This window comes from Melopsittacus undulatus, chromosome 12 (genome assembly GCF_012275295.1).
Source record: "Melopsittacus undulatus isolate bMelUnd1 chromosome 12, bMelUnd1.mat.Z, whole genome shotgun sequence".
NCBI classification, from domain to species: Eukaryota; Metazoa; Chordata; class Aves; order Psittaciformes; family Psittaculidae; genus Melopsittacus; species Melopsittacus undulatus.
The window spans coordinates 6,098,854-6,111,292 of NC_047538.1; the positions used below are offsets into that span (position 1 = coordinate 6,098,854).

The 12,439-nt window shown below is 42.5% G+C and overlaps 1 protein-coding gene across 5 annotated transcripts in view; it reads left to right on the forward strand.

Moving 5' to 3' along the window:
* LOC101868407 (arginine-glutamic acid dipeptide repeats protein) overlaps positions 1 to 12,439 on the forward strand; it is a 223,918-nt gene that overhangs the window by 142,817 nt on the left and 68,662 nt on the right. For all 5 annotated transcript variants that reach the window (XM_034068167.1, XM_034068169.1, XM_034068170.1 and 2 more), the window contains one exon: positions 8,644 to 8,742. In XM_034068167.1, coding sequence (XP_033924058.1) covers positions 8,644 to 8,742 — 99 coding nt within the window. The remainder of the gene's footprint in view (positions 1 to 8,643; positions 8,743 to 12,439) is intronic.

Genomic DNA, 12,439 nt, shown 5'->3' on the forward strand with positions numbered 1-12,439 from the left:
TGGGTAACTTAAACCAGTTTAATCTGTTCTCCTGACAGAGTGGGACCCTTCTTATCTTTTAGTTCACCATCTACCTAAACCATGAGATTCATCTGCTGAATTGTGAGACTCACCCTGCACTTGGTTGTGGGTTTGGTTAGAAACTATCATACGCAACCCAAATGAGCAATGTAAAGAATGTGTTATGGTATGATTTCTTATTATGGAAATCCAATAAACTTCAGAGCAAGACTTCATCTAAATGACTCCTGACAAGCTCCCTTGCCAGTGTTTTATTTCTGTAGTAACAGATGCTGTAGCCCTCAGGATGATTGATTGTTAATTATACCAGATAGAAATGGAGATCATTGGAGGGCACAATACAACTTATATATCAGCTCAGTGAAATGATTATTTGCTAATGGGCCAGGTAGATTTTGGGCTGTTGGGATTTGATGCCACATTTGTCACTCTAAGCCTTAGGAGTTCATCTCCCACCTGATGAGTGCTGGCTGTCACAAGGAGAGTATGGAGGAGTATATATTCCTGAAAGTCTTTCACCATGCTACTTTAAGGTAGAGTCTTTTCTGTTACTGGACCATAGAACAGGTACCTGAAGTGGATTGACTTTCTATGGGTTTGTGCTTCAAATATTCACAAAGGTTAAGTCCTTAAAATATTAGTCATGTAAGACAAAACCATGCATACTGAATACATGTTTATTTTACCAGTTTTATTATTGACCCATAATCCATGAAGCCATTTTTATTAGTGAAATGGTAGATGATGGGAACTCTCCAATATTCTTATAGCTACCCAGATCCTCCTATCTTGTGATCTGCAGAACTGCGTTGCTTCGAGGCAGAACTCCTCCTTAGAAGTGAAAAAGGAAATGGAAATGCTAATTTGAGGTACTCCCAAACCTTGTTTTGGGTCACTGTGGACAACCCAATGGCATTCTGAGCATCAGCATGCTCGATGTGAGAGTTTTCTAATTAATACTCAGTAGAAATGCGCTTTGCTCTTTTAGTGCTTTTGGGCTTTGAGCGTGCATAGGCATCACTACGTAATACTTAGAATACCAAAAAGCCCCTCAAAACACTGTATTTACAAGATACCCGTGCTGATCCTCAGTAAGAAAAACACACAAAAGGGTGAGGATGTAATCAGCCACTTGTGAGGTTGTTTTTGTCTATTCCAAGCTAAAGTGAAGTTTGGAAATCAGTGGGAAAACCTCAGGATTCATTCCTCTTCCAAGTCAGGCTGGTTTAACTAACTACCTGATTTTGCATAGCAGAAGCACCTGACACAGTGGCTTGTTTTCTTCTGTAGAAGGAAGAAAAGATTGGGCAAGTATTTGTAAGAAATGGCCAGTTGTGGTTCCAATGTTTTATTTGGGGATAAGTTTCTTCTGAATTGATTTGAAGGTGTCTCACTGTGATGAGGACTTGTTACAAGGATGGGAGCTGCCGAGCCCTGCAGATTAGAGCCATCAAAAGGAAAGCTTAATAGTACAACAGTGATGTGGTGAACACTGGCCATAAACTGAGCTGCCACTGCTGGGAAGTACTGTGGAGTAAGAGCAGGGTAAATCTTAGTGTAGTTTCTGTCCTTCCCTTCCTTCTGTTTCCTTGCCTCTGTCTTCCAGAGCTCTGATTTAGCATCAGCTCTGGTTTAAAATCCTTTTTATGCTCCATACTAATGCAAAGTCAGAACCTCATGATCTCTGTTATCCTGTGCTGCTCTTGACCTATGCCTGCTGTTCAGAGATTCTGCAGGTCTTTTTCTCAGAGTATCCAGGTCAAGAAGGAGTTAAATTACTGCTTTGTTCTCAGTTTTATAGAAGCTTCAGGATAATAATTCCTTCTCAGTGTTCTGCCTTTCCCAGTGTTCTGATTCAGCAGTGTGAGCATCAGTTCTATAAAACAGCAGACCCTGGGAATGTCAGGGTGCAAACTCAGTGTGTGTGAGAGTGGATCTCAGACTTCGTGGTTGTTTTTGATGGGGAAATGAGAGCCAGCAACTCTGTTTATCCTCATATGGTAAGAAAATACCATCAGTTCACCTGCATACTACTGCATGGAGTAGACAAAACAATCATACACTAATACTGTATAAATCTCTCTTTAGTAATAGCATTGTTCTGACTTCTCATAACACACTTACATGGGAGCATGTCATTATAGCGACAAGCATAATATATCCAGTTTAAGGGAATTCTGTTCCAAGTAAGATGTCACCCACACAAATTAGTCCCTGTTTTAACTTGCCTTTAGACCAGATTTTCTTGTTCATTAACTACAGACAAGGTTGAAAGCATCAAAAATGATTTAAATATATGTTAGCATTTCTTATTATTACTGGTTTTCCTTTTGGATGAGTCTTAATTAACAGTTACTCTCGTGGTTCAAATGAGGTAGCGTAGCACTTCAGGGGCCATCACTCCCAGCCTGGGCATACAGGAAGATGAAGCCACCTTGAGTGCCTAAGACAGTTTTGAATTTTCATTCATCCTTATCCTTGATTTTGGGGGAAAAACTTCAGTGCTTGATTTGCAAGATGAGTAAGGAAATCTGTCTGGAGAAGCTGTTGGGACAAGCAGATAAAAACGGTCAGGAATGACAGCCAGGGTTCCTTGGAATGTGTTTGGGAATATGTAAAATATATATATATATTCTTTTTTTCATAGAACACTTTCACAAACCTCTTATAACAGGTTTGGGTTGAAGGGACCTTAAAGCTCATCCAGCTCCAACCCCTGCCACGGGCAGGGACCCCTTCCACTGGAGCAGCTGCTCCAAGCTCCTGTGTCCAACCTGGCCTTGAGCACTGCCAGGGATGGGGCAGCCACAGCTTCTCTGGGCACCCTGTGCCAGCGCCTCAGCACCCTCACAGGGAACAGCTTGTGCCTAAGAGCTCATCTCAGTCTCCCCTTGAGCAGGTTCAAGCCATTCCCCTTGGCCTGTCCCTACAGGCCTTTATCCCAAGCCCCTCTCCAGGTTTCCTGTAGCCCCTAACTTTAGGCACTGGAGCTGCTCTCAGGTCTCCCCTTAAGAAGCCTTCTCCAGGCTGAACCAGCCCAGCTCTCTCAGCCTTCTGAAAGCTTTGTTTTAAAATGCTGGTACAGGTTCTGAAGGTATTTGGGAAATTCTTGTCCTGGATGCTTGTAGAGCACTGGCCATGCCTGTTGCACTGGCCCACAAGAGCATATGGCACAGCTGGCACATCTGGCTCCTTCTACTGCTCTGTACTTGGCACCTGAATTTGAGCTGTTTGGCAGAGCCTGGCAGTACCAGGGTGTGCAGAGTGGCTGTAACACAAGCATCTGGCTTCTTAATCGCCATCATTAGCATCTTAGAGCACTTTGTAGCAATTAGACTTATTTAGAAGCTTAAAACAGATTAGAATTTGGGGAAAAGAGATGGAACTTGCTTTTTGGGGTATTCTGGAGTTGCCCAGGGGGATGGGTGTTGTTTGGGGTGTTTTGCTTTATTTTAGAGGTTTTTTGCAAAGCACTGGCACTGATTTGTACATTTTCAAGCTTCCAGGCACCACAGATCAGATACAAACCACCAGAACCAGTAGTTACTTTCTCTTGAAGCAGCTTTCTGACTTCTGTCACCTTCTTTTAGATTCAGATTCTGTTGTAGGCCAAGCTGTGTCAACTGGTTATAAATGATGACTTCTCAGTTAACTGTGAGAGCAAAACAGGGTTTGTGGGCACAGTCTCTTTGTTGGACAGTTCAGGTTCTGGATCCGTTCAGGGTGTCCTTGGGCACCAGAGGGAGCTCAGCAAAGTAGTTCTGTCTGAGAAAGGTGATCTTTTAGCTCTGATCCACACTTTGGTGTTGAGGCAGATGGGGAGGAGGTTGTACTTGAAATAGGAATTGGGAAGGAAATTCCTGGAACTAAGAGGTATTTGGGGCTAGTTGTTGGGTATCAGACCTGGTTGGTAAAAATCAAATCTTGCCATTTTGGAGGATGAACACTTTAAAGAAAGCTGCATTTGTAAATAGATTTTACTGATTCACCTTTCTTTGCAATGAAGCATATCCCATTTGATAGTAGGCAAGATGTCCACAGCTATAAAGAGCATCTGCATCAGACTGAAATGTAGCAACTTTGCTACTGAAAGATGTGTCCTGAGTTCCATTTTGTACTAAATTAGGTTCCTGGATTACAGTAATTACACCAAAAGGCCTCGCTACTCAAGCCACATGGCAGTAATCCTTGTTGTGCTTTTCATTTTCCTTGTCTTTTTCCTTCTCTCTTCCTTTGTTTTCTACACTCTTAAGCATGCTGCAGTTCTACAGAGAGCTACTGGGTATGTTGACCAGTGTCAAGACAGTGAGAGAAGTAAATCCCTCATAAATAAGTACCATGTTCTTAAGCCTGCAGAGATTTAAATAACTGGTGCTTCAGTAGAGATATTACTTGAATGTTGACAGTGCAGCACCAAGCAAACATCATCTTCTTCAAATCTACTGAAATCCCTTACTTGGCAGCAGTGAAAATCTTCTTTTGGCTCCTGTGTTATTTGTGTCTTGAGATGCTCTTGTGATATTGGTAATATTTACTGCGTGTTGGACAGGGCTTGGAGCAACCTGCTCTAGGGGAAGGTGTTCCTGCTCATGGCAGGGGGTTGGAACTGGATGAGCTTTAAGGTCCCTTCCAACCCAAAGCAGTTTGGGATTCTGTGTTGGGTAGGTCAGGTTTTATATCCCTGTTCCCTGACAAGTGATGTGATTTCTGACCAGTGATGGCTCAGTGGAAGAGCCTGGGGAACTGCTGAATTCCAGTGCTGGACATGCCTGCATCTCCACAAAATGTGTTCCATCTCAATCATCCCTTCTGCTTTTATTGGCTTTTCTGGGTTACATTTCAGAGGAGCTCAGCACTACTTTTTCACTCTATAGTAGCAATGTTTTTCCTTGGAGAAAGAGACTCTGGAATCTAACAGCATTCTTAATGGCCTGCAATTATTTAATATTGTAGCATGAATGCAGCCTAACTCAGATGGGCTTTTCAACAGAGATCATAATGACTGTAATTGCAAAAGGATGCCTTGCTGAAGCAGAAGCTGCCAGATGCAATGCCATTCCCATCTAAAAAAGGTCACAGTAAAAGGGACATTTAAATTAAGTTATAAATTACAGTTGAAGAACAATATTTTGATGAGCAAGAGCAGAGATGTCAGAGCTGCAAGATGTAATTCGTGGGTTCATTACAGAACAGAGGTGCCTGACAGCTGAGCCATGCCAAGAGGAGGATTTATTTGCAGCATCACACAGAGAATGGCAGCTCTGCTGAGGAGCTGTAGTAGGAACTGGAAACTTTGTGGTGATGTGCAACCTTATGGCAATAAGGCTTGCCTGTGATCCTTTAATGGCTGTTGTAATAGAAAGGAGGGGTTTGGACATGGGCACATGCAGAATCTCTTCTTTAATCTGCCCAGTGATGCAGAAGTTGCTGGATTTTCTCTCTCAAAGCACATTTGTGTCACTCCTTTCTGCTGCAGTAGAGTACATACATAATGCCACAGTGCTTCACTTGAATGGCAGAGTTAAAGCTGAAATTGGTGATTCTCTAGATGGCAGGATGGTAATGTAGTGTTTATAGCAATACCTTGAGGAGTCTGACCAGAAGTTAATGAAACCATAGGCAGTCATCATCAACTATTATTTATATGGTTGAGTAGCTTGCCAGTAAAGTCCTTTTATATATATTACATGACCAAAAGTAATAAGCAGAGAATGAGACAGATTGAAACACGTAAATTTACCTCTGTCACAGGAAAACATTTTGCCTTTTTGCTGCATTATCCTCCTCCTGGCACTAAAAAAAAGCTTCTTTATATTCAAGTTACTTTTGCTTGCTAGAAGTAACATTTTCTCAGAAGACCCTAAAACTGCCTCTATCGGGTCCCTTGTTTTCACATCTGCATCTTCTGTTATAGGACTCTTCTGTTACATTATGGCTGTTGTGGTTGTTATTAATGTCATTATTTGGTCCAAAGTTGATGCTTTACTTTGTGTTGCTGGTCTGGGCAGTTCTGATGCCCTGGAAACCCTCCTGGTTATCCATAACCAGTCTCTTCTTTCTGGGCATGTCTGATTTATGTTTTCTTGCAGATTGAACTGCTTGGGCAATAGGGCTGCCGGGGAAAAAACACGTGTTGTCCTTGAGGCAAAAGAAAGATGCCCTGCAAATTGCAAAGAGGCTTTGGCATTACAGCATGTTTTGAGAGGGAGGAAAGAGGGAACAGAAGCACTATTTTCTTCAACACTATCAAATTTCCTAAGTGCAAAAACCTTCTAGGTAGTGGCATGCACAGAAAGGAGGCATTTGTAAGGTGAGCTGGCAAAACTTAACAGTTTCTTTTCGTTAAGATGGATCTGATCCCAGTGCTGGCGTGCAAACAAGGAGGAAAAATTAATGTGTACCCAGTAGAAAAGGCAACATGGTATTTTCTTGCCTTTTTAAGTAGGTACTGCGTACCAGAGGAGTCTTGAAAAGACAGGTTAAAAACCATTTGAGGCTGTTGAGGTGTGTGTTAGCACTGGTGCTGTGAGCCTGGCTTTTGATTCTTATCACTTGAGCGTGGCTGATGTAAGATGGGCCGAGATCTTGTTTCCTTTGCATGGAGGTGCAGTCATGAGAGCTGTTGGAATCACCAGGCAGATGGACAAGCCATTGTTCTGTTGGACATAGGACTCTTTGGAGGCAGGTCTGAAAGCCATGGTATCTGTAAGTGATCTCAGGAGATGCATCTCCTTGATGGAGAGCCATGTGAGGTGCTATTGATGGCTCTGATGTGCTCATGCATCTCTTGGCAGTGGCTTGCAGAGATCAGATAGATGAAGAATGTAGGTGGGCAGGAGATTGGTTTTGAGAAGGTGAGGCATTGTTTCCTATGGTTACCCTGCATTAGTACATACAGTTCTAAATTACTGCCCAGACTGTCTTAAACCTCCCTGTAGGTGCCATATAAAAAGCTGAAAATGAATAGAAAATCACTCTGGCTGAGTTTACTTTCTTGTTCCCATTGTATTAGCCAAGCACTTGTTTTAGAGCAGTAACACCCTTTAAGCTATTGTTACTTTAGTTACTGGTAAGGAACAAAAACTGTTCAGGCCACCGGTGAAGGGAACATTACTGTTTGTTCTCCAAGCACACTGCAGGTAATGATCAGAGGGCTTTACCCAGTAGTGACCTTTTATTTTTAGATGTACTTCACTTACTTTAGAAGCCTTTCAAGTATAAGAAACATCCTGAATGCCCCAGCAACTTGGGGGAGGTGGAAGAGCACCTTCAGCAGCTCTGGATCTGTTCCTACAGATGACAGATTTGAGGCAGTTTGTAATGTAACACAGAATGTACTAATTTCTTCTTTAATACAGCTGATAACATGCTCAGCCCTGTCAGTAGAGGTGTGTGGTGTGACTGTGGGCTGTGCACTTCTCATTTCTGCAACACTCATTGCAACGTTCTCTGTGACTGCTGAAGCCCAGATCTATCAGCATGGAAACTTCTAGAGATGGGGATGCAGACAGCTCAGGCAGGGAAGGAAAAGCAGGAGATAATCAATCAATGTATAGAATCATGTTTTGGTTGTCCCTGTTGTAAAGAGACTTTGGAGAGTCTGTTCAATTCTATGGTGTTAATCTGTAGCTTTGAAGCTTTGGTTTGCTTAGCACGTTGTGGAGAAAAACTGCCTCTTGTCATGTGGGGAAGCTTGAATGCAAATTGTTCTCCCTTTTGGGTACAGGAAGATAATTCAGGTTTTGTCATCCCTGCCATATTTCTTTTTCTTGGAGATCATTTCCAGAAGACATAGGGCAGGTTCCTCACTGGTGCATCAGGCCTTCAAATCCCACTGTACTTTGAAGATAGGACAGGCTATAAATCTGCAGCGTGCTAAATGTTTGCTATCAAGAGTTAAGAGCCAGAGATTCTCCTGGGTTCACTGTGGAATGCATTTTTCAGTGTAGTTGTTTCTCTGCCTCACCCTGATTTAAATGTCTACAGCCTGTTTCAGACAGCTTTTAATCATATAGGAACCCAATTTATGGGGGGAGATACAGGAAACCATAGGCTGTGACAGTGAGGTCAACTTATAGACATCCTTACTTGCTTTTATGTACTCCTGTAGCTATCTGTAAAGGTTTTGTTTCTCTTCTATACTTCCTTCCCAACAGCGTGGTGATCTCTGCAAGAGAGTTTTCTGGATGGGTAAACACAATATCCCATGATTTGCAGTCTTTTATGTGAGGTTTTCCAGTTGTTTCTACTAATCTGAACAAAAACCAGTGCTTAAAATTCAAATCCTTTGGAAAACTCTTTTGTTGGAGCTTTTTTAACTTTTCCTTGGAATTTCTGATGTAAAAAAACCATTAAAGTTAACCAAAAGATCTTCAGTGCTTTATGGGCTCACACATTATCTGGGAGAGAAAGGAAGGGGAAAAGCACACTTGGTTTAATGCTGTTTTTTTCTACTAGTAAAACCCCAATTACCCTTCAGTTGGTTTAAATTTCACTTCATATATCAACAACAAAAATCATTAGACATAGAACATCTCCTGTGGCCCCTTTTAGTGGCTTTTCTCCAATATCAGATCCCTGCTAATCCCATTGAATGATCTATTTGTCTTCTTTATTTTTTAGCTACATGAAAGTAACTATGATGCTGGAAAAGCCCTGCAGCGCTTGGTGAAGAAACCTGTGCCAAAACTGATTGAGAAGTGTTGGACTGAAGATGAAGTGGTAGGGAAATGAATTATTCCCTTGAGCCTTATAGTTCATGTTGCTTCTCTTGCTGTTTTATTTCCCTTAGTTTCCTTTCTCTCAAGACATTGTCTTTATGGGCAAATGATTTGTTGCACAGGATGATTTTCATGCATGATTCTGAGTTAGTGGGGTCTTGATTGATCTCCAGAACTTTATTAGGTAGAGGAGATTACCTTTCCAAAAGTAGAATAATAGGGGAAGATCAAGTGACTGTTCTTGAGTGGGTGCTATGAGGTACATGAATAGCTGTGAAACTTCTGGACCCTAAACTTCACTTTGATTTTTCACCTCCAGAAAAGCTGTTAATGTTCATTAACTGGAGTAGGACAAGATGGAAAAGGCAAAGTCTTGTCCCAGGTGTTTTCCTGCTGGTATTGAGGATTTCAGTGTCAGCTCAAGCTGCCTGGCATGAGGTTGGATATCGGTGCTTCTCCTAAGCAGAGCTTAAGTCCCTTCTTCCCCTCCTGTGGAATCTTAGGAAGTGTTTACTGGCATAGTTCTTGATGGATGAACCTTTGATGAAGAGCAGACCAAAACCAGATTATCTGAAAGCTGGGATTTAGCCATCCACATTTCCTTTAAAGTATGTAGGGATTGTCAGGCTCCAAAACTATACTGAAAGGGTACATCCATCTTGTGTAGCTCCCAGAGTAACGTATGGACACAATGAATTTGGGGCATGCAGTAAATGTGCAGTGGGTTATTGTGGCCTCAGAGTTACAGACCTGGAATTGCTGAGGGATTTGGACTCACATCATTTAACATCCCAGTACCCTGCAAGTCTCATCAATATACTCATAGTCATAGTGCTGTTTCTTCCCCATGGCTGCTGGTAGTTTGTCTTTCTAGGTTTGGGGTTGTGCAGGCAGAGAAGGAATATCTAAACATGCCGTTCTTCCATTCAGACAGAGCTTGAGGCTTTTGGTGTGCATGGCTTTGGATTGAAACGTTACTGTTACTAGCCTACTAAATGATACTGTTCTGCAGTATGATTAGTGGGAAAGAACAGTTTTGACCCAAGAAAGACACCTTTTCATCTAAGCTGTAGCTGACAGAGAGGTTGTGCTGCAGGGGAAGCCCTTCACACTCATGTACCACATGTATTTATTTATGGGTGTGCTTCCAGATGTGGGGAAGATGATATCTGTGTGAGAACCCGTCAAGCAAAGGTGCTCCGTGTGCTTCATTCTGCAACTTAATTGCTGTGTTTGTGAAGTTTCTGCTGGCTCCGTTTTTATCCATCTGATACAATACAACTGTGCTTATTAACCAGCTTTCTGTGGGGCTGTAAACTGCAATAAATCATGGCAAGTTGGGAGCAAATTACACATTCTTCATTTGCTGAGGCCTTGTAAACAAACACGCTCTTAAATAGCACATTCATCACGAGAGGCATTTTCTGGCAGCGGCTGGAATCCGAGGGCTGCTGTGTTACAACCCTTTGTTTGTCAGACCTTGCAGCTCAAGCCAGCACACATTTGACTGTTTAAAGTGAACCTGGGGCATTTTCAGTACCCAGGAGAAGCACTGAACCGGTTGATTTGGGTTACAGCTGAAAACTAGGTTCCGTTTTAATGCTGCTGTTAATTACGCTCCACAGAATGGATCCCTGTGAAATGTAACATGTGAGATGACAGGAGCTGACCAGGCTTGGTTTGAGAATGGGATAATGTTCTATTTCCTAGCTCAATAATTAGGCTGCAGCGTGTACTAAAGCAGGGAATCAGCTGGTTGGGAGTTAGTTATGATGAAATATTTATCACAAACCTTCCAAGTTGTTTATGGCTTTTACATTTCACTGTGGAAAAGCTCCTTGTCTTATATACTGTATTGGAATAAGTGGGATAAAAATCCATCTTGTCAGGTATACTTACCAGGTATACAAATGGAAAGAAGTCTGCTATGGTGCAAGACAGCATTGCTCATCTCAAAGTGACGAGTTTCGGTTTCCTGTTTGTTTCTTTTCCCCCTTTGAATGAATGTATTTTTTAGGTGGCCATTTGGTGCTGCATTTCAAGTAGTAAATACTCAGTGGGTTTTGCTCATATAATCCTCCACTATGGTTGGCACTGGTGCTGTAAACCAGAACTGATCGATGATGGGTAACACTTCCATGGGCCCTCAGCACTTGTTAATTATTCAGACAGTGGCTGCAGAGACTTTGTTTTAAGCTGTAGGAGTCTTTCAGGGAGTTCTTCCAATGAGTTCTGTGTGCCTGCTCTCCCCTTTTGCACACCTTTTGCAAAAGCTAGATTAGGGCTAGGCCAGCTCACATAAACCTGTATTAAAGCTGGCTTATGTCGAAATCCAACAAAGAGCCTCTGTGGTGAAGTAGAATGAGCGGGGATCATGTGCTAGCACTGGCAGCAAAGCAGAGATAAGTCTAAAGCCTATAACACTGTTTCCTGATAAATTTTACAGTTATCTTGTCATAAAAGGGACTTTTGTTTTGGGCACAGACTGTAGGAACAAACACTTGGAGTGCTCTGCCCTGCTAGGTAAGTTTGTATTGTGTTAACTTCTGTTTTCTCTGCATACATCCTTTCCCACCTTCAGGGTTAAATTGTACAGTCCCACATGTAGTTTTCCTATGTAGATTTTTCCCCCTTTCCTTGTTTTCTTTTCCATCAGTTGCACTATGCTGTGAATGCCATGTGAGGGCTTTTTGACATGAATTTGCCCATGTTAAATGATAAAGAATAGAGCCACACAAACAAAAAGCCAGGTTTAGTGAGAAGTAAAACACTGCTCCAGAAGTGCAAAGTGAGTACAGAATAACGATCATTGACTCTATAAATCACTGTCAGTCTCAGCTCATTTTATCATATTTGTTCTTGTTCTGTTCCATCCAAGTTTCCAGAAACATCTGGCAGCCCTCCAGCCTCAGCAGAGCCAGAGATCAGACTGTGCTCTTATTTATAGACAGCTAAGCTCCACCTGCACAGCTTCAGAGCAGGGCTGGCTCTGGCACTGGGTGAAAACCCCTCCAGATTAAAGCAGCTGTACTGCACTTCTGAGGCTTGTAAGGGAGAGTTCCTTATTGTTGGCTCTGAAACTGAGGAGGACTCTTTGTGTGATACATAAAGCTGTAGAGGAACACCACAAGCAAGTGTTTTTCAGAAAGCCCTGATGTGTCAAACCAGAAGTCTGGCCCAAATGATTAGATTTTGGTGAGAGCCTGAAGTGCCTGTCTCCTCTCTGTCTCATAGTGACAAGTGATGAGCAGGAATACACTCAGTAGTGGCTGGTAGTCCAAGAGACTGGCTTCTAAGGGAAGTGGAAGACCTGGGTTCAAACTATGGCCCTGTTTGTGCTGGCCTAGAAAACACCTGCTTCCTTAATTTTTACAGCTTGGATAAAGAAGCAGGTACCACTCCATGTACAAGGCTTGGTCATTCAAACTCCTTAACTGAGAAATGGCTCTGTGCTGTGTGGCCTGTTGAAATAATGTAGATCATGGCTTTTGTTGTCTCAGCTGTTCCATTCCTGCCTTTCTAACTCTCTGACCATGTTCTGCCTGCTGCCATGCCTCTGGAACCCCCAAAAGTTAAGTTAATTTTCTGCCAGATTCTTAAGATGAGCATCAGAAAAGGTCTCTTGCATGGGAGATGTGCAGCTGGGCAGAGAGCAGAGGGGAAGGAGCACTGCGGCAATGACAAGTAACTGGGCAAGG